Below are 19,036 nucleotides of genomic sequence, written 5' to 3'. Positions count from 1 at the left end.
ATACAAGAAAAATCACACTGAAAGTCTGTCTATTGTTTGCTGTTTGACTCCATGTGAAGAATATATCAAATAATCCACCACAATGTTTTTATAGTCAGATGCTACATTTGAAGAGGAACATTTTTGCTTGCATCCAATACAGTAAAGAGAACCTTTAGGGATGACAACTTTCATATTTGGTAATTAAAATCCTTAAAATATCTACCAAGTGGCATTTACACTGACATTTTACATGGTTTATCTGCTTTTTAAGTGTCTGGCAGATAGATTGTGTCCACAGTGTACAGAGCAGTGGTCTTGTGACAGGATGATGATGGCCCTGACTGAGTCCCTGATGGGGGATCCCATTCCTCTCTTCTCATCCAACAATCCCACTGAGCATGTCAATATGAAACACTATCCCCCCACACTGGGACCATGCTAGGCTATCCCTCCCATTTCAGACAAGACAGGCTTATATTGATAGGATGAGCCTGTAAACTGCTGCATCTGTGTGTGAGAAGATGCATGGCCTGCTATGGAGAAAAGTGTAAATTAGACTAAATCAAGTCTCCCAAAAGTAAAACACATTTCTCTATATTGCACTCAACGTGAGCGTGATTTACTACACAACTTTTGTTGTATGTGGGCTGAAGGAAAACGGGCCATAAAGCTTTGTTTACCCAACTTAAAAAATCCACAGCCTTGTAAATGTTGTCAGATGGCCGATGCCAGTGTCTTTCAGCTTAATACTGCCTATATTAAATAGTTTAAATATTTCATAAGGGCGGGTTTTAGAGTGAGGGAGGGGAAATCGTTAGCTGCGGTAAAGTTTCATTAACTGGTCCCCATTTCGCTGCGAGGCAAACTCATCTCCTCTTATTGTAATAAAACAATCTCTCTCTCTCTCTGGGTGCTGCTATCCACTCATCTCCCTCTCTCTACCGCCTCTCTCCTTCTCTTTTACATCATAATAATACACTACATCCCCTTTAAATGCACTATTACTTACCGCTGCCTTTTCATATTGTAACATCACGGGCACTTTAGCGACAATATAAAAGCGTGTCATTCATTATTCAGAAGCAGCCGGCCTCGTCCCCCTTTTAAAAAGTCAGGCGCGCTGCTGAAATTGATAACGGCGAAGAGACGCGCAATAAAAACGCAGCCCCCGGGTACCGAGCTGCAGCCCAGACCCCCGATTATGCAGATCAAGTGGTAATTTCTCAAACAAATCGCACTCTTTCACTCTTTTGTTGTCGTTTCTTTTTGGACTTTTGGAATCAGGGTGTCAGCTTTTATATTGCCTGTGGAAAAAAACGAGGATTGATGCGCATTTTAATTGTTCGCGTGGGCTGCAGGCTTTTCAGAAACACGAGCTAAATATTTTGGCCTAAACGAGATAACCTCAAGGCTGCTTTGTACAGGGGGCTGTGTGGGGTTTTCTAAATGGACTCTTGGTATCAATTATTTTTTTTACATTTTCTTCTGTAATCATGAAGCAATGAAATGATCCGACACTGTCTATAACATTCAGACTATCAATAAATTCAGAAAGGCTGGCTGGAGGCGGGTTGGGGTTTCTCCTGGTGGGTTTTGGATAACCGGTGTCACGGTGGTATCTCGGTAGGTCAGAGCTAATGTGTCATAATCACTCATAATCATTGGATTACACCGGATTACTAACACCCAACATCTGCAACCAGTGGGGCCCCGTCTGCTGTACTACAGGCTGGAGGGACTGCCTTCATTCTGTGGAGGAGTCACGATAAACGCAATTATTAATCATTTTCATGAAGCAGTTGTAGGTTGTCCTCCTAAAAGTGGCCATGTAATTGTTATAAATAAAATAAAACTATTTAAATATATGTTTTGTTCGATTCACCAACTGCCATAATTATTGTTGGGGAATTATTCTTGTAAATGCCATGAAGAGAAACATAAAAATGTCCACAAAGATGACAGCTATAACAGACCAATTCTCCCCCATCAAAAGCCACCGGTGAGCTCACATATGGCAGGGTGGACCAGCCAGCACTCAGAGTCTGTCCATATTGCCAAACAAACACCTCGGGCCTCGTCCAATCTCATATTGCTTCATAAGACTTTATTGTGAAGGGCGAGATGCGGATCTTTTTTAAAATATATATTACCTACTACAGTATCTTTGCATTTCCGTGTGGTTTTGAGACGTATAACCTCACAAATTACAATTCAACCATTTTCATCTACTTTATTTTAAGATGGGGTTTTTTTATGCAGATTAACAAGTCAGGTAAATTCAGGCTGCATTTAAATAGGATTGTGATTACAGAAACACTAAACACTGACATTAATAGCCAATAGCCCGCTTAAAAATGTTGACAAGAATACAGCAAAACCCCAAAATTAATTATTTACACAGTTGAGACATTCAAACACATGCCTACAAAAACGATGATTGATGAACAGGTTGAGCAGATCTTTTAAAAGCCTACAAATATAAAACCCATTGTCACTAAATGAATATGTTGGGCGTAGCTTGTTTAAGTACTGTAATGTGATAGCCTAAAAAGCCACCTGCCGTATCTGAACCCGACGCGCATTTGTCTGTCCCTGCGACAAGTTAGTGAAAATGTGATTACCCGGCACTTTGGGCGCCTGTTCCATTGAATCTGAGCGGTTAGCAGCTTCCAGAGCCCGGACACTTTATCTGAAGTAGCCCATGGCCTTCCCTTGTCAGGTCATTTAATGTGGCACTGGCCACCAACAAATAAGACCACACAATGCTTTACCGTGCTCAATAGGTGCTGGTGATTCACTGCCAGTGTTCAATTAGGCTGCTGTCCTTTTATTTTAAAGAGAGATGTGATGGGTTTTTTGTGCGTAATTACGCACCGGTAAAATGATAATCTGACTTTATAAATTATATTTTGTCTCAATAATCTCACACGTACCATATTTAATCAAATCTGTTCAAATGGATTATTGAGTAAATGTTTTTCAATGATTTTACATTATTTTTTCCATAACTAGACATTCAAACTATCATGAATTAACGTGGGTGACTGCTCTGCAACTGGTTATAATATGTGGAGGCTTTAAATTCGACGCATAGCTTATTGGAAAAACATGTCATCATTTTTGGTTTGAGCTTAAAAATCTAACATTTTGAAACAGTTGGCCAATAAAACGCCACAGTGCAGGTGGATGTCAAAGAAATAAAAAAAATAAAATAATAACTCTCCACATTTGATTATAAGGCGTGGGCGATGTGAAGGATTTTAATTAAAAGGAGTAGAAATTCAGACCGACATTTCTTCCTTTTGGTCTATCCTTTATAATACATCCATGACGAATAGTCTTCAGGTTATAAAGCACTTCCTAATAGCTTTTAACCAGTTTTCGTGAAAACGTATTTTTCACGTGTATTTCACATGTGTCAAACTATACAGATTGAGGAGGTGACACAGACAGCAAGAGGACAAATGATGCTCACTTTGTGTCTCGCCTGAAAAGTGGTAATAGGCAGAAGCATCAATTCATCGGCTACTAAGGTGTGTAAAAACTTTTTCCATCGGATATCATTTGTCACCAAAACTTATAAACCCGTGAAGACATTTATGGAGACGAGCGGAACACAGACAGATGGCTGACCAAACACCAGTCGGTGGAAACAATAAGATATACAGTATGTGTCACCAGAGACTCTTAAAAGAACATTGATCTTCAGTGATCCCTGGTGCAATTATTTTACATAGGCCAAATAAATTTCCATGAAGCTGTCGCTTGCTCCTTACTCTCCGTTATAATGATAAAAAAACGACAACATCATATTCTCACTCATTCAGAAGGCATGGCGATGCCATATCTTGCCATATATATAACAAGCTGACGCCCGTGGTTATAGGTAATATTGGTTATTGTGCCAAATTGTGGGCTATACCCCCATTAACATTCAATCAGTCATTCCGGTGCCAGCCAATGAATGGTGGAGAGGGATGGAGGAGGACGGAGCTGCTAGACTGAGCGTTTTGACGCGCTGAGAGGAGGACAGAGCGTCGCATCTCTCCAAACGCCCATCAAACTTTCACCACAGCATGTAGAGAGGACCCAGTCCTCTGAAAGAGGCCTGTTAGAGACAAGAAGGACACGCTGGATTCTGGGCAGACGGCTGGACAGCGATGGAGACACTACTGGCAATTACTTTTGGTACAGTTTGACCCTGCTGCGATTCCCCTGAAAACATCTTGTTCCGTTTTTTCGTCCTTTTTGCGACAGATCGACAGGGATGGAGCAAGCACCCAGCGCGCCGAGCCCTCCTCCAAAATCGACCCATCACGAGCCCATCAGCTTCGGCATCGACCAGATCCTGGGAGCTGGTACAGAGCCAGAAAACGGGCGCGCGTCTGGAAGACAAAGTGGATCCGATTTAAGCAACGGGGACGGTTATTACAGTTTAGGAAGCCCGACCGGGGCAAGCGCGCCCTCATACACCGCGCTGTCTATCTCCCTCTCCGGTATAATGCCTCCGGTGGAGGCGTCAGGTTCATATGGGGAAAGCAGGAGTCTGGGAAGCCGGGGAGTAATTCGAGTCCCGGCCCACAGACCCATGACAGCGCCGGGACCCCAGGCCCCCGTCCAGAGCGCTGTCCCTGGGTTTGGAGGGCTGTGCTTCCCCTGGATAGGAAACAGGTTCGCCAAGGACAGAATATCAGGTAGGCCAGCTGTTCCACCTAACGAGTTCCCCTTATTAATATTGTATAATGTTTAAAACATTAGTAACTGCTGCTGAATCATTGAAAAAAAAAACACCTGTGCCAAGTATTTGTAAAGGCTTTTACAGCCAACTGAAATGTTGTCACTTTAATTATTTTAAATGGCTTATCGTTGCACAAGACATACGTTTTTCTTTTAATAGAATGGAGTAGTCTATACTACGTTTACACATTATTATCTAACGCCCTGTTTCATTACTGACTTCACTTGTGTTTTAGGAGTTGAATATGTAATTTCTACGAAAAGCAAAACAAATCGTAATGTACAATCACACTTTTATCAAGCTTTCTTTTTAAATACCCAAAGAGCAAACTGTTATGATTTATTGCTGTAGTAAAACATAACTAAATGTTATTAATAGGCTAAATTTAAGATACATAAAAATAAGTCAATTAGGCTGGCAAATAATTTACTTTAGAAATTATAGAGAAAAGGAAAAATAAAAATAGCCTACTAGGTCTAATCTAAAATAATAAAAAGGTGTGACATGGTCTCTGTATTTAACACAAAGGCTAAATAAATTGAAGATGAACAGGAGCCTTCATTAGCAAAGGTCTATAATATAGTATATGAAGAAAAGATAAATAGGCCAACAGGCCTGCTGTCCTCTCTGTAATTAGCAGTGCGGGTAGTATCCGTTAAAGCTCAAATACCTTTAAAATGAGTATTCATTTATTTTTTCATAATTGCATTGTTTCCAATACTTGGCCAGACTCATCTTTCACAATAAATTTCATCTCACATATTTCACATATGGCTTACACAGTCTAAATAGGGAATTGTTGTCAAACAGGGCAGATATCTGTGATATATGGCCTTGAATTTCCATACAGAGTGGGGAGTGAATTAGTCTGTTTGGTGCTGTAGGAAATCTCATCTTCCACTCACCGGTGTGTGTCTTTCTGTTCCCTGCAGCAGCCCTGGTGCCGTTCGCCGTTACGCGGCGGATAGGACACCCGTACCAGAACCGGACACCGCCCAAACGGAAAAAGCCCCGCACGTCTTTCTCCAGAGTTCAGATCTGCGAGCTGGAGAAGCGCTTCCACCGGCAGAAGTACCTGGCCAGCGCCGAGCGGGCAGCCCTGGCCAAGAGTCTGAAAATGACAGACGCACAGGTCAAAACCTGGTTCCAGAACCGCAGGACCAAGTGGAGGTTGGTATGACGTTTCATATTCAAGTCTAAGTTGTACTTACATTTGTAACCGCATTTCATCACACTTCACCGTTAGAAACCCGCACTACAGTCTTCTTCCGCAAAGAGTTACTTCTGTTTTAGGCGTCCTGTTCAAAAATCAAACTTTCCTCGTTCTGCAGATGACCCCATGCGCCATTTCCTGTGAACTGAGCCCGTTGACACGGAACAAAAAAGCTACAGAATAAACATAAACAACAATAAAGATATATATATATATATACATATATATATATATATATATATATATATATATATATATATATACATATATATATATATATATATATATATATATATATATATATATATATATATATATATATTGAAATCAGCGTTCATATAGTTTTATTATCTTCTTTTCTTTTTTTCTCTTCATATTCTTCGTCTTCTACTATTCAATATTAATATTAAATATTAAGTAGAGAACAAACTTTTTTTAATCCCCAACATTTAGTTTTTTCCAATGAATTATTATTATTACAGATTATTTTTTTTGTGCTAATTTTTCATGTTTGAAACAAACCTTAGCATTCTTTTATCACATTTTATTTTCATTCTAAGAACCTATCACTGCTGTTTTATGCAGCTTGTGGGAATTTTCGCAGTCTTTGTTGTTGTCCTTTAAGCTTACATAACTTCACTTTTTGTTCATATATTTATTTATTTAATAATGTTTATTTGTTTCTCCTGTCTTTTATCAGGAGACAGACAGCCGAGGAGAGGGAGGCGGAGCGTCAACAGGCCAATCGCCTCATCCTGCAGCTGCAGCAGTCCGCCCTCCAGAAGTCCCTCAGCGAATCAGCGGTGTCGGATCCACTGTGCGCGCATAACTCCTCCCTGTATGCCCTGCAGAACCTCCAACCCTGGGCCGAGGAGAGGGAATAGAGAACAGACACCACGCTGTAATCAATAAGCACCATCTAATATCCCTGGGAGGATACATACATTAAATTAGGCCTACATGAGGACAGTGGGACTAACCTTGATCCATGCAATGGATAAAAAAAATATTGGACCAGATAAACTGAATATGGGGTCACAGGCAGCCATTTGATTGGACGATTGTGAAAATGGACCTGACATGAGGGTGAGTGATGCCTGTTCTGAAAGAGGAACAGAACTTTCTTGGAATAAATCTTGCAACTCTGTACTTGGGAACCGTGAGACTTTTTTAAATCCAAAAATGAAACAATACTTGTCATTCAAAATTCTCTTCACCCTGTAATGCTTGTACTTATTCTGTTCATATGAATAAGATAATTTACCCCATAGACTGGAAGGAGGCAATTCATTCTCCCCAGTAAGACACAATTAGGTATTTTCTGAAGGTCTTGCTCTCAACAACCAACTCCTTACTTTGTTACATTGCAACACTTTGAAAGGGTTGGCTCTGTATTTTTAGGGGAAGAACACCAGCCATATAAAGGCAAGGCCTACACCTCAACACGTATACAATAGAGTACTTGCATAAAAATGTGTCTGAGTTTTAAATAAATCTCCTGCTATTTTATCAAAATACATAAAAAGATGTCTTCATGAAAATGCAGATAAAAGCGGGTTCAGAGATTTTTTTTTTTAATTGTTCTGGTGCTTAAGCGTTCTTCCGATCTCATTTATAAATGTACCCACTCCAACTACAATGCACCACCACATCCAACTATACATACAGGTGTGGTGCACCACCTTAGCCCAAGAAAACAATGCCTAAAGTGTTACATTATGGGGGAGAAATGCTTTTGTGCGAAGTAATAAAAGGAAAATAGATGTCAGGATAAGAGGGGAGAGAAGTGAAGAAAATATGAAAGAGGCAGTAAGGGAGAATTAAGGGAGTGATGCATGTTCAGTGATGGTGGTGACGTTTTTTCATATGCACATTATCATGCTTTATTTGTGTGTCCTTTGGGATCGAGAGGCACAAATGTACAACTGTTTTTGTACTTTCATTGTATATGTGTAAATAACAATATAAACTGTTCTTGTGACCCTTTTTGCTCATTCTCTTTATGATGCACCATAAAACATGATTTTTAAGGTTTTATTACACCATAATTATAAGCTAGAAAAATTTTTTGAAGTGAAGTGACGTGACAAGCAGACATGAATTCATTTTGTTTCTTGAAAAGTTTATTGATAAATATAATGATTCTATACAATATTTTATTACGCACATTATTTCATTCTGACAGTTTTAAGATGTCTATCTGTTTGTCTTCTTGTCTGTTAGTCTATCTGGGTACATTTGAGATGAGCCGTAACACATCTCAGTAAGGGTTATCATTGGTAGCACAGTGAGTGGGCATGACAGTAAATCATTTATAAATCTGTATTTTTGTCCTGCTCAATCTTCCAAACTATGGCTCTTGTTCGAAACATGGCTTCCATTCCTTCAGAATCAGTGACAAGGTCTCTCTCATCTCCTGTCTTACTCTTTCATCTTCCTCTATTCTTTCTCCACAATCCCTCCATCTAGCTCCCCTCTCCTGTCTCTCCCTCACAGTGAAAGGTTGGTCGCTCTGAGTCGACATTTTTAATGGACAAAACAGACGACAAAACTCTCCTCTCTGGACGGATTGTGGTGTCCACAAGATGAAGCCAATTGCTCGGAAAAAAATGTTAATATTCAGGCAAACAGAAACTTTACATCAGGACACCACAAACACACAGACACAGACACACACACACACACACACACACACACACACACACACACATCACTTTGCATCTGTACGCCAGTAAACCTCTAAATTGACTTTTTATTTAATAAAGAGTGTCAGGTAGAATAATTACAGTTATATCCAATTTGACAGATAGACAGACAGATAGTCAGAATCAGAAACACGCAGACAAGACTGTTCCACACGGCCACAATACAATACAACAGTTAAATATCTACAGTTCAGTCGTTACAACATTGAAACACTGACTGACACCACTGGAACACCCACAGTAGGTGTAGAGAAGACTGCTGCAAGCTGTCACGAGACTTAAGACTGCAAGCTTAAATTCAGCTCCGCAAACCTTTCCAGGCCTGTGTCTGAATTCAGAAATGGATGAGGTGGCTCTGTGAGATGCTACACCCAGACCTTGGCTTTTCAAATGTATCTACTTAAGCTGAATATATTGCCACCAAGTTTTTCATGGCACATATATGTTAAATATGTAGTAGGACTCTGTCTTGCATGCTTCACAATATTGCTCACATTTGTTGTATTGACACAGAAATTCATGATGAAAACAGCTATTAATTATGCCTCTAATGCACAAAGTATGCATTGGGTTGATCTCACTGCTTAGCTGCTTTTAGGAATTCCAGTCCTGCTTGATAATGTGGTTCAATATACAAAGAAGTATTCGACCAAATGTGTGAGAATCGGTATTTACACGATGCCATGAAATACATACAGTCTGAGGCGACTGTAACCGTAACGACAGCAACAAACGAGGGAGATGGAGATGAGGTAAATTGTTACAGAAAGGTCAAATGAAGGGTTTAAGTCCAAAGGACGTTTTTCAAAACGTTTGTCCCTTAGGATTTGTTACAGCAAGATGCCTTCCATGAAGATTTGTGGAAACCGTCACAGACAAAGTTACAAGATCCATGTTTTGTCTCAAGCTATGCTGTTCCTTTTCTCTTGCATGTTCATCTCTCCTGCTTCTTTTTCTTCTTTGTTCCATTCTCTTCTCTCGCTTGGCGCTTTCGTCTGTTGCACCGTCCCCTCTTTTTTGTTGTCTAGATGACATTTTCAAAGAGCTGTAGAGACCTCATGATGTTTTCATCCTGTGCAACGAAGACGGAAAATTAAGAAGCTGAGTGTGAGGAGAGTCAGCCAACAACCACCATTTCATTCAGTTTTCTGGCCACTAGGGGGCAGTAAAAGCCTGTAAAATGTTGGTCAGTGATCTCTCTGCAGATAAACACTTTGATATAAAAGGTAGCAAAGACCATAATTAATAGCCAGTATAGTGAGACCTGCAGAGTAGGATGATAAGCAAAGAATCTGAGAAACCTTGCGTAAATAGTAAGTAAAGTAAGTGCAAATATTACAGCAGGCCTTTCACACGGCAGACATGTCACAAAGCACAGGTGATCCGAATGATATTAACGATGTGCCCGTTTTAACAGAATTCAGCCATCATTCATTTAATAATTTACACCTGTGTCTTCCTACTGAGACATGTCAACATGTCTTCAGTGAAAAAAGGTTGATTGGAGAGGGATCCTTAGGATTATGTAACTTTAATAAGAAAAAAAGGAGAGTACCTCTTGACAAGAGAGGATGAATTCATCCAGAGTGACCACACCATCTCTGTTTTTGTCCATTTTCTGTGGAGAAGAACACACATCCTGTCACTCCATTTGTCAAAGGTGTGTCAGATATTAAGATATTAATCAAAGGTACAAACGCTATCAACAAAGCTTTTGTGAATAAATACACGTCCTACTAAAATCAGTGGCCTATTCTGTGAGTGTGTCATTTTGTCATTTTGGCAACTTCTTTGTTACTCAGCTCTCTTTGCTGTGGTGTTTCTTCTGTTTGTTTTTTTTGCAAGTTAAGTCTATTGTCTTTTATTTTTCATGGTGTACTTTACTGCTCATGCTAACTACCCATTTTTTCTTCTGTTGTTGGCGTTTTTATTAGACTTAAATAAAGTACTCAGATGTTGTTACCTGAAAGAAGGCCTCCACATGCTGTTTGGGTGCATCATTTTTCAAGGCAGGGTAAGTGTACTTCCCCATCATGTCGTATATCGCTCTGACGATGCCTGTCATCTCCTACAAAACAGACACACAAATGGGACGGTAAGTGCGAGATTAACATAAAAATACATAAACAATGTGCAAATAAGCACAATTGAAAAAAAAGAATGAAGGTTAGGCATTTACATATACACAAAACACACACCTCTTTGTTAATGTATCCATCTCTGTTGACATCGTAAAGGTTGAAGGTCCACTGTAGCTTCTCAGTGATGGAGCCCCTCAGCAGGATGGACAGAGCTGCTACAAAGTCCTGATGGAGACAAAAAGGACAGAATGAAACACTGACAAAGGAGGGCAAGTTTGAAAAAAAAACAAGAATATTACTTGAATAGGAAGAATAAAGCAAACCTCAAACTTTATGGAGCCGCTTTGTGCTGTGTCAAATGCGTTGAACAGGTAGTGTGCATAGGTGCTGGCATCTGCAGGAAGAAGAATGTAGCGTGTCAATACACTGGGTAGAAACAATACAGAGGCCAAGACAAGTGTAGACTCAAACATCACAACACACACTCTCTGCCGTTACCTCCCTGTGGGAAGAACTGGGAGTATATTTGCTTGAAAGTATCCTCATTCACAACGCCACTTGGACATTCCTGGAATGAGAGCGGGAGATGGAAAGAGAGGGTGAGGAGGTGGGAGACTGCAGATACCAACCTGGACAGAGACTGATGGAGGACTGATGGAGGGTTTAACAGATGAAGAGTGTTGATTGGTTGTTGGTTAAACCTCTATGTGATACATTTTTTTGAAGTACAACAAAGTTTTAAATATTACCAGTTTGTAGTTGGTACAAAGCATTCATGTGTATAACCATCAAAAGTAAAACAGACTGCAGTTGCAAAATGTGTCCGTCTGTCCAGGGTGTCACTATTGAGTCTAGTTTTTACATAGAGCTTTAATTTAGCAGGAAGTTTGCAAAAGAGACACCAAAAGTGTCCCTGGATGACACATGATTTTGTTTTAATACTTTGGCATGTATTACAACTTAAAAGCATATTTATATTGTAAAAAAAAAAAAAGAAAAAAGAAAAGACCATTGCAAACAAGATCTACATAGAATTAACAATGTCAACAATAAAATGAAAAAAAGCACCAAGTGTAGCAGTAAACAAATAGCAGCAATGAAATCTAAAGAAACATCAAACCTTTTAATAAATCTACTGTAGCTTTAGAACAGCAATATAAATGTATGCCATGAGGTCATTTTTAATCCAATGAAAACGCCCTTAATTCATCCTCTAATCTGTGCCTTTCATTGGAGAGACATACAGGCTTAAACTGTGGACAGCTCCTGGTGCTGATATGAAGTCTAATTGATTTACCAGAGGAAAAACAGGTGACTAGTAAAACCACTTCATTTATATTAAACACAATCATATGTGTTTGCTTCAAAGCAAGTGTTCGTCAAAGCATTACACACCCAAAAAAGGAATCTTTGGCAAGCTTATATTCTTTTATAGAAGCATCAGTTTTTGTTATGCACCTGTTATTTGCTCAGTTTAGAGACAGAGATGATGGATTTTACCCAGGAGGCCTAATGAATCTATCGCACAAGGTCCTGTTTGATCCCTCCATGTCTGTCTGGACTTTAACCCGTACAGTATATCAGAGTTGCTATGGGTCTAAGGTGAGTTACTGCACAAGCCAGGACGACACTGAATGATTCAAGATGTTAAGTAAATCTTTTGTTCACACATGAATAAAATCATTTCCAAACATAATTCAGAATTCTTGGGTGAAGTATTATTTATTCTTTTAAGCCAATCTCTTGGTTTGCTTGCTCAAAACTTCAGGTTTATTCTACATTTCAGCACTAGAGCAAGCGATCTACCGGCCAACACATGGACACTTTGGGTATGTACTGTATGTACAGTATAAGAAGGACTAATTCCTAGTGCACTTAGAATAGAATAGACAGAATATATCTTTATTGTCATTGTTTTAAGATGAAAACGAAAACAGTTTAGAAGCTCTTCAGAATGACAATATGCTGTAAATAACAAAATAAAAAATAGCAAAATATAAATAGTAAAATATATAAAAGAAAGTGCAGTCACTTACATTTTTAAAGCCCCGGTAGAGCACTTGGAGCTCTCTTTTGCTGAAGTTGGTTATAGCTTCTAGCTGGTCGAGGCCCTCGGGTCGATGGCACACCATGGTTATCTCCAAGTCATCATCAGTTTTGTCTGAAGAAACATAAAGCAATATTCCTTAAAGGAGAATTCCGGTCAATTTCAACACGTAGCTCTGTTGTTTGGAAATTTGGAGTGCTGGCAGTAGCAAAAAAAACGAAAACAATCGGTGCTGCCTACACCGTGTTATCCTCCTGCTAGCGTTAGCACCCAACAGGAATTCCACCGGAATTGTCCTTTAACATAACTCATACACAACAAACATCGAAAGATTGAGAGAGCAAAATAACGGAAGGGTAGATTAAAAAAAAAAAGACATTTAAAAAATAAGGAAGATGGGACACAGTGTTCTGAATATCTTTAATATTTATTCTACTGGATAAGGCAGAAATAATAAGGCTGTAAAAGGGAAGGAGAGGAGGGGAGAGGTAGAGGTCAGTTTAACAGCTCCATGTTCCTCCTCTCACCGGCCCGATCATTAACAACTCATTACTCTCCCCGCCACAGGGGAGGGGAGAGAGGACAATCTACTAACTCTAAACCGTGTGCATGCGCGCGCGCGCACACACACACACACACACACACACACACACGCACACACACACACACGCACACACACACACACGCATAAAAGCACATTTGTCTAAACACATACTCCCTGAAACAATCTGCAATGTAATAATTATGCATAATACTATAACTGTGCATAATTTAGTATAATAATAGTCATACAAATTCAGAATATGATAAAGTGATCATAATGTGCAGTAGTAAAATGAAAGACATTAAAAAAACCACACTGGTGGTTAATAACACGATGCACTTTGTACAGTCTGATTGTCCGTCACTGACCTGCCTGAGCTTGCTCAGCTGTGTTTGCTTTAGTGTGGAGCATCTGAGAGAGACCTGAAGTTATTGTCTTCTCCTGCTTCATCATAGTTTGTTATATAATCGTAGAGTGATATGAATGTTTTGGAAGATAGACAGTTGGTGTGTCAGTTTAGATTGCTGCTGGCATAGACCTCTAATTATCTATAAGAGCTGACTTCCCATTCATAGCACTGCATGGTGATCAGGTACAATTTCCTCTGTCTTTTTAGCATTAGAAAATTACAGTCATCCGTAAACAGATTATAGCACTGTCATCAGAGGATTTAAGCAGGCAGTGGTTTGAATGGGTGCTGGTGGCGCAGGTACAGTGAGTGAGCTAAAGCATTTTTTTTTAAAAAGGCTCCTGTCCTGCTTTAATGAAGTGTCACAGAGTGCAGTGTTCACACTGTCCTTGGCACTCCAGATTTTGAAACATCAACAGTCCTAAAATAGAATGTGTGCCAAGACCATTAGCGCTTTGTGAAGCTTTATTACACCAATACATCCTCAGCTCTATTCTCTCAGAGAATCATGGGTAGCAGGTCGGCATTTTTACAGTGCCAGGCAAAGACAACTTCATCTCACTGCTTAATTAAACCTCAGTCGACAGTCCAATGATCCCATTTAAAACATTAGCAGACTTTTTCATGTCTGCATAGAAGTGCTGCCATCGTGACTTAAGAGCAAAAGTGGGTTTGAATTTAAATGTAAATTATGATGGTATGTAAATTATGATGACATCCCTCTAATATAATGTTGCACTGTACACTAGGTACTGATGAGATTGGTGTCACTGTGCATGTTGATACGATTATTTTGCAAAACAAAATACAACTAATTTTGAACTGTAACAGCCCACATAAAATACAATAATATAGTATGTTCTCCAGCAAAAGCTTATTACACTATGCCCACTAGTTTTCTACATTATGGATGCATTATTACATCATGACTTTGTATAACTTCTGTTTAGTTGTTAAGCAGCCTCTCTTTACATAGCACACACACACACACACACACACACACACACACCCCTGAAGGCCATTCAATTCATCACAAAGGCAGTTCAGTGTTTCAGTGTCACATTAGGGTGGAGGTTCACAATCATGGTTCAAGGTGAAATCCTTTACACCCAATTAGGGCACACTTCCTGCTTACACAAAAACTACCACAGCTCAGGACGTCCCATCTCAAAGTACAATGTATAGTTGCGTGAGAGTCAGTGTCAGTTACAGTATTCAGGTTTAAAATTGTTTTCACCTTCACTCAGTCCATTAGCCCTTATGATCACATTGGTTAGCAGGGCAACACTTTTGTACAAAGATATATGTGCAATTGTGCATGTCATTAAAAAAAAGCCCAGAAGGTGAAATAATGCAATAAATGCAAATGTTTGATTATATGAAGAAAACAAATAGGTATGTAGAATAAATTAAATACACTGGTTAGAAAGGATCCATACATGAAGACACACACACCTACAACTTAAGATTTGTACAATTACAAGCTTTGGAATACATCCAGCAAAGGTAAAGTTGTGATATGAACATGAGTTATCTCATTTGTTATGACTTTTAGTATTTGTGTATTAACACTGTTAACTTTCAGTTAATTGTAGCAGTTTTAGTTTTCTTTAAAAATGGATGACACTAGACATTGAAGTAAATGTTTACCGAATATGAGAGATTTAGAATATCAAAAGCAGCAAGCCCTCTACAGCAAGCCTATACTACGAGTGATTGAAGGCAATAGTTAAGAATTAATTACAGTACATGCAGTTGAGAGTGCAGTCAGTCTGCAGCCTCTAACATTTACATGAATTCACTGCTTGTTTATGTATTTGTATTCCGTTGAGTTTCTCAGAAAGTAGCAGCTGAATACAAGTGATCTAAGTTCCACATATCAAACATCCCCACATCCATAATCCAAAAAATCAATAACTTGCTCACAGACAGACAGTAGTAAAAACCTTCCAACTTTGCTGATAGTGTGAGTGCTTGTTCGGGTGATCGTAGTTGTAGTATTAACTTACCCTCTACTGTGATGACTCCCAGTAGGTGCAGCATTTTGACGGCCCCACAGCACAGCAGAATGATGGCTATAGTATGTAAGCTGTTCTCACTCTGCTCCTCTCTTTCCATTTTTGATTTACTTCTTTCTTTCCACTGGCCTCTAGAAGCTTTTTGTCTCCAACTCAACTATTATTCCTATACGTGGCCCAGCTTTTTTTTTTAAATTCTTGGAGTTTTACCATATTCTGTAGAAATATGCAAGAACAAACACATTCTAAACTTTTTAACTTGCTATAGCTTTTTCACCCGAATCTGACTACAGTTAGCTACAGGGAGCTGTTTCTCTCACCTCTCTCTCATGCCTTTACACTTTCTATCCATCCTGCCTACTCCTACAGTGAGATCAGTACTCGCCTGCCTCTCTTTGTCTCTGTCTTTTTATCCCCCTGTCTCTCGACTCCCTGGGGTATCTCCCTCTCTTATCCTGACCTTCGCTCCATCCCACTAACTCTCCCCCCCCCACCCCCTTCTGTTACAGTCACTGTGTCCTTCACTCTTTGGGAACGCAGCTCTAACTTGTGGGTCCGACCTAAGCACACTGTAACAATGATAAACTCACCTTCTACTGTACAACCGCATGTTTGTCTTGTGACTGTTTGCACGTGTGTGTGCGCGTGTGTGCGTGTGTGCATGCGTGTTTATGAGCAGATCAGCACTTGATTAATTGGCCCCATTAAGACACACAGTCATCACCGAACAACAGAAGGCTTAATAATTCACTACAAAGGGACTTTTCTATAACCAAACATGACATGAGTCCTTTTAAAATGACTTACTCTACAATGTAATACTACAACACTTTTATCTAAATCAGTAATTATGAATACACCCAGTGAGACAACAGGATCCATCCCCCTTATGTCTTAATATTGTAATGCGTCTGACTGAGTATAAATATAACCTGCTATAGCCTGCAAGTACCAACAGGGGGAAGCACTAACTTACACATAGGATACCAGTGTGCGTCAAAGCTTCTAATAAAGATGTGTTGCACATTTCATTACATGTGTTACTTCAGATTTAGCTGATATGTTCAGTCATAACATGATAAAGCTCAGAACATCTGAACAAAATGTCAAAAATAAAACATACCATGTTCTTAGCATGTAAAGCATGAAATGATTAAATAAACATTTTCTGTAGTATCTCTGAACTGTGACCAGCTGACATTCATTTATGTCCAAATGTGAATGTAAAAAGGAGCTGATTGCCCAACGAGCTGAAGTGTGTAGCCACTGACTCGCAGGCTGCAGGGGGCTCTGCTGTATCGAGAGGTTTCCCACAGAGTTGCCAATTGAAGGTTTGCTTTATTTACCGTTCTGGGATTAAAGCAGAACTGCTGGGTAAAATTAAATTTAGTGGCAAGAGTAGCATTTAATTTAATTTACCAGACATTTAAAAAATGCTCCGTAGTGTACACATCACTTGTTAAGGATGAGATATTGTGTTCGTTCAAGTAATCAGCCTTCAGCTGTCTCTCACTGTGACCAATCAGCAACATTTCTGTCATGGTATAACACACAGACATGGTGAAGGAGAAATCTTCCTGTTTTTTCACACCGACACTCCTTTCCTTCCCCTGAATAGTACACTTTCTGTAGGATACTATACCACAGAATATTAAAGGAAACTTGTGACACATGTTATATTTTCTCAAAGCAGACCTTTAATACAGATTAAATTTGTGTAATGTGGCCTGAGTGCTTACAACTTCATCTATATAGCATATTTCAGACAAAAAAATGCACTACAATGTGCAGTGATAAAATATAAACATAAAAGACATATGCTAATTAAAAATAAAGCAGAGCAGAGCATAAAAACAATTATTAATTTACACGTAGGCACGTGGTTTTTTTTCAGACATTTCACACATAAAATATAACATGTGAAACACATTTCAAGTGTAATGAATTTAAAAAAATATGCACATGTGATTTGTAGACCTTTTCCATGTGATAACATGATTTTTTTGTTAACAAAGTGGTAGCAGCAGGCTGCAGGTCTGAGATTAGCTAAAAAATAAATGTCGTTCCTGACCGAGCGCATTTACTTTCAAACAAAAATGTTAAAACAGTCACTTCAAAGGGAGGCTCCTGCTTAGTGTCCCCCTGACCCACTGGGCCTTTGCTTGTTCAGTAATCCATTCACAGATATTAGGGAGTGGATGATTCGCTCCTGCTTTCCTCTGCCAGTCAGTGCACAGAAACTGTGAATAATTTGGTTCTCCACAAAGATAATTAGCAAAGGTCTAATTGCAAGATTTTTACATAAGAAACCTCTTTTAAAAGTGTAAGATTACCATTAATAAATGGCAGTGTATAACTGAGTTGTTATAGGGCATACTTACTACTACAATTTTTTTGTTCCAAACCTAAAAACTTTGGAGGTTAGGGTAACCGAGATAAAATCTACATAAAAAGCTGCCTCGAGAGCTTCACTTCCATCTGTTAAACAAGCTAGTATAAGGCATGGAGTTAGACAGTAACCAAAACCCAGAACCCATTTCTTTCAGAGCTTGTTTTGAGTATTAAACCATGACCTTAACTGTCAGCAAGGAAAAGACTGTCTGTCACTGTCCCCAGCCAGCATCCTGTCACAAAAAAATACCTCTTACATCAACACACACACACACACACACACACACACACTCACACACACACACACACACACACACACACACACACACACACACACACACACACACACACATGATTTAACTCCTAGCTTTCCTCTGCTGGCTCTTGTATTTAACTGTAGCTCTCCTCCATCTCTTCCTTTCTTCTGTTGCCCACTAAATCCTCCTTTCTCCTCCATTTCTGATCTCTCTCACTCTGCCAAACTCTTGTCTCACTCTGCCACTCTATCTCTGCCATGCTCTCTTTCCTTCTCATACAGTGTCCTGTAATCCTTGCCAGAGAGTGTGTCATTTGCATAATCTGAATTAGCCTAATCTGCTGTCCTGGCGGCGATGGAGAGGGGTCGCTCTCATCGACCTCTTTAATGGCGGAGAGGGCTCTCCAAGAAAGTAGCAGCTCTACTGGCCAAGGGCTCCCTGGTGATATGGAGGACTTAAAAATAGATTCCGTCTGCAACAGTTCTATTTACGCCATGCAAAAGCTGCACAACATAATCATGTTCCACAGCATGAATTCAAGCTCTCATTCTGAGAGGCATTGTTTTCCACAGTAAACATCCAAGCCAGTGGCCATGGGGCCAATCCCTGAGTGGCCTTTGGGTGGTTCACTGAAAGTCCAATGACTCACTC

The 19,036-nt window shown here is 39.6% G+C and overlaps 2 protein-coding genes across 6 annotated transcripts in view; one reads left to right on the top strand and one right to left on the bottom strand.

Annotated features, from left to right (window-relative positions):
• The first annotated feature begins 3,832 nt into the window (after nucleotides 1-3,832).
• LOC116052585 (T-cell leukemia homeobox protein 3) lies at nucleotides 3,833-6,940 on the top strand. 2 transcript variants are annotated; one of them, XM_031303385.2, is made up of 3 exons: nucleotides 3,833-4,676; nucleotides 5,656-5,890; nucleotides 6,634-6,940. In XM_031303385.2, the coding sequence occupies exons 1-3, from the start codon at nucleotides 4,250-4,252 to the stop codon at nucleotides 6,815-6,817; spliced, it is 846 nt and encodes a 281-aa protein (XP_031159245.1). In that variant the 5' UTR covers nucleotides 3,833-4,249; the 3' UTR covers nucleotides 6,818-6,940. The 2 variants fall into 2 exon arrangements, with proteins under 2 accessions (XP_031159245.1, XP_031159244.1); XM_031303384.2 differs by having other exon boundaries at nucleotides 3,842-4,676; nucleotides 5,653-5,890.
• Nucleotides 6,941-8,047: 1,107 nt separating this feature from the next.
• LOC116052586 (Kv channel-interacting protein 1) overlaps nucleotides 8,048-19,036 on the bottom strand; it is a 48,039-nt gene continuing 37,050 nt past the window's right edge. For all 4 annotated transcript variants that reach the window (XM_031303386.2, XM_036002655.1, XM_031303387.2 and 1 more), the window contains 7 exons: nucleotides 12,756-12,880; nucleotides 11,218-11,287; nucleotides 11,043-11,113; nucleotides 10,837-10,944; nucleotides 10,602-10,706; nucleotides 10,194-10,256; nucleotides 8,048-9,710 (listed from right to left, as the gene is read on the bottom strand). In XM_031303386.2, the coding sequence (XP_031159246.1) occupies nucleotides 9,663-9,710; nucleotides 10,194-10,256; nucleotides 10,602-10,706; nucleotides 10,837-10,944; nucleotides 11,043-11,113; nucleotides 11,218-11,287; nucleotides 12,756-12,880 (590 nt within the window). In that variant the 3' untranslated portion in view covers nucleotides 8,048-9,662. The remainder of the gene's footprint in view (nucleotides 9,711-10,193; nucleotides 10,257-10,601; nucleotides 10,707-10,836; nucleotides 10,945-11,042; nucleotides 11,114-11,217; nucleotides 11,288-12,755; nucleotides 12,881-19,036) is intronic.

This window comes from Sander lucioperca, chromosome 1 (assembly GCF_008315115.2).
Source record: "Sander lucioperca isolate FBNREF2018 chromosome 1, SLUC_FBN_1.2, whole genome shotgun sequence".
In the NCBI taxonomy this organism is placed as follows: Eukaryota; Metazoa; Chordata; class Actinopteri; order Perciformes; family Percidae; genus Sander; species Sander lucioperca.
Note: the sequence above shows the minus strand (reverse complement) of the source record. Positions and strands in the feature narration are given on the sequence as shown.

What these genes read in the sequence shown, in the direction of transcription:
- LOC116052585 (XM_031303384.2), top strand. Translation starts at nt 4,250, where the DNA reads ATGGAGCAAGCACCCAGCGCGCCGAGCCCTCCTCCAAAATCGACCCAT. An exon ending in CGCCAAGGACAGAATATCAG is followed by an intron (nt 4,677 to 5,652) that starts GTAGGCCAGCTG and finishes TGTTCCCTGCAG; the next exon opens with CAGCCCTGGTGCCGTTCGCC. An exon ending in AACCGCAGGACCAAGTGGAG is followed by an intron (nt 5,891 to 6,633) that starts GTTGGTATGACG and finishes GTCTTTTATCAG; the next exon opens with GAGACAGACAGCCGAGGAGA.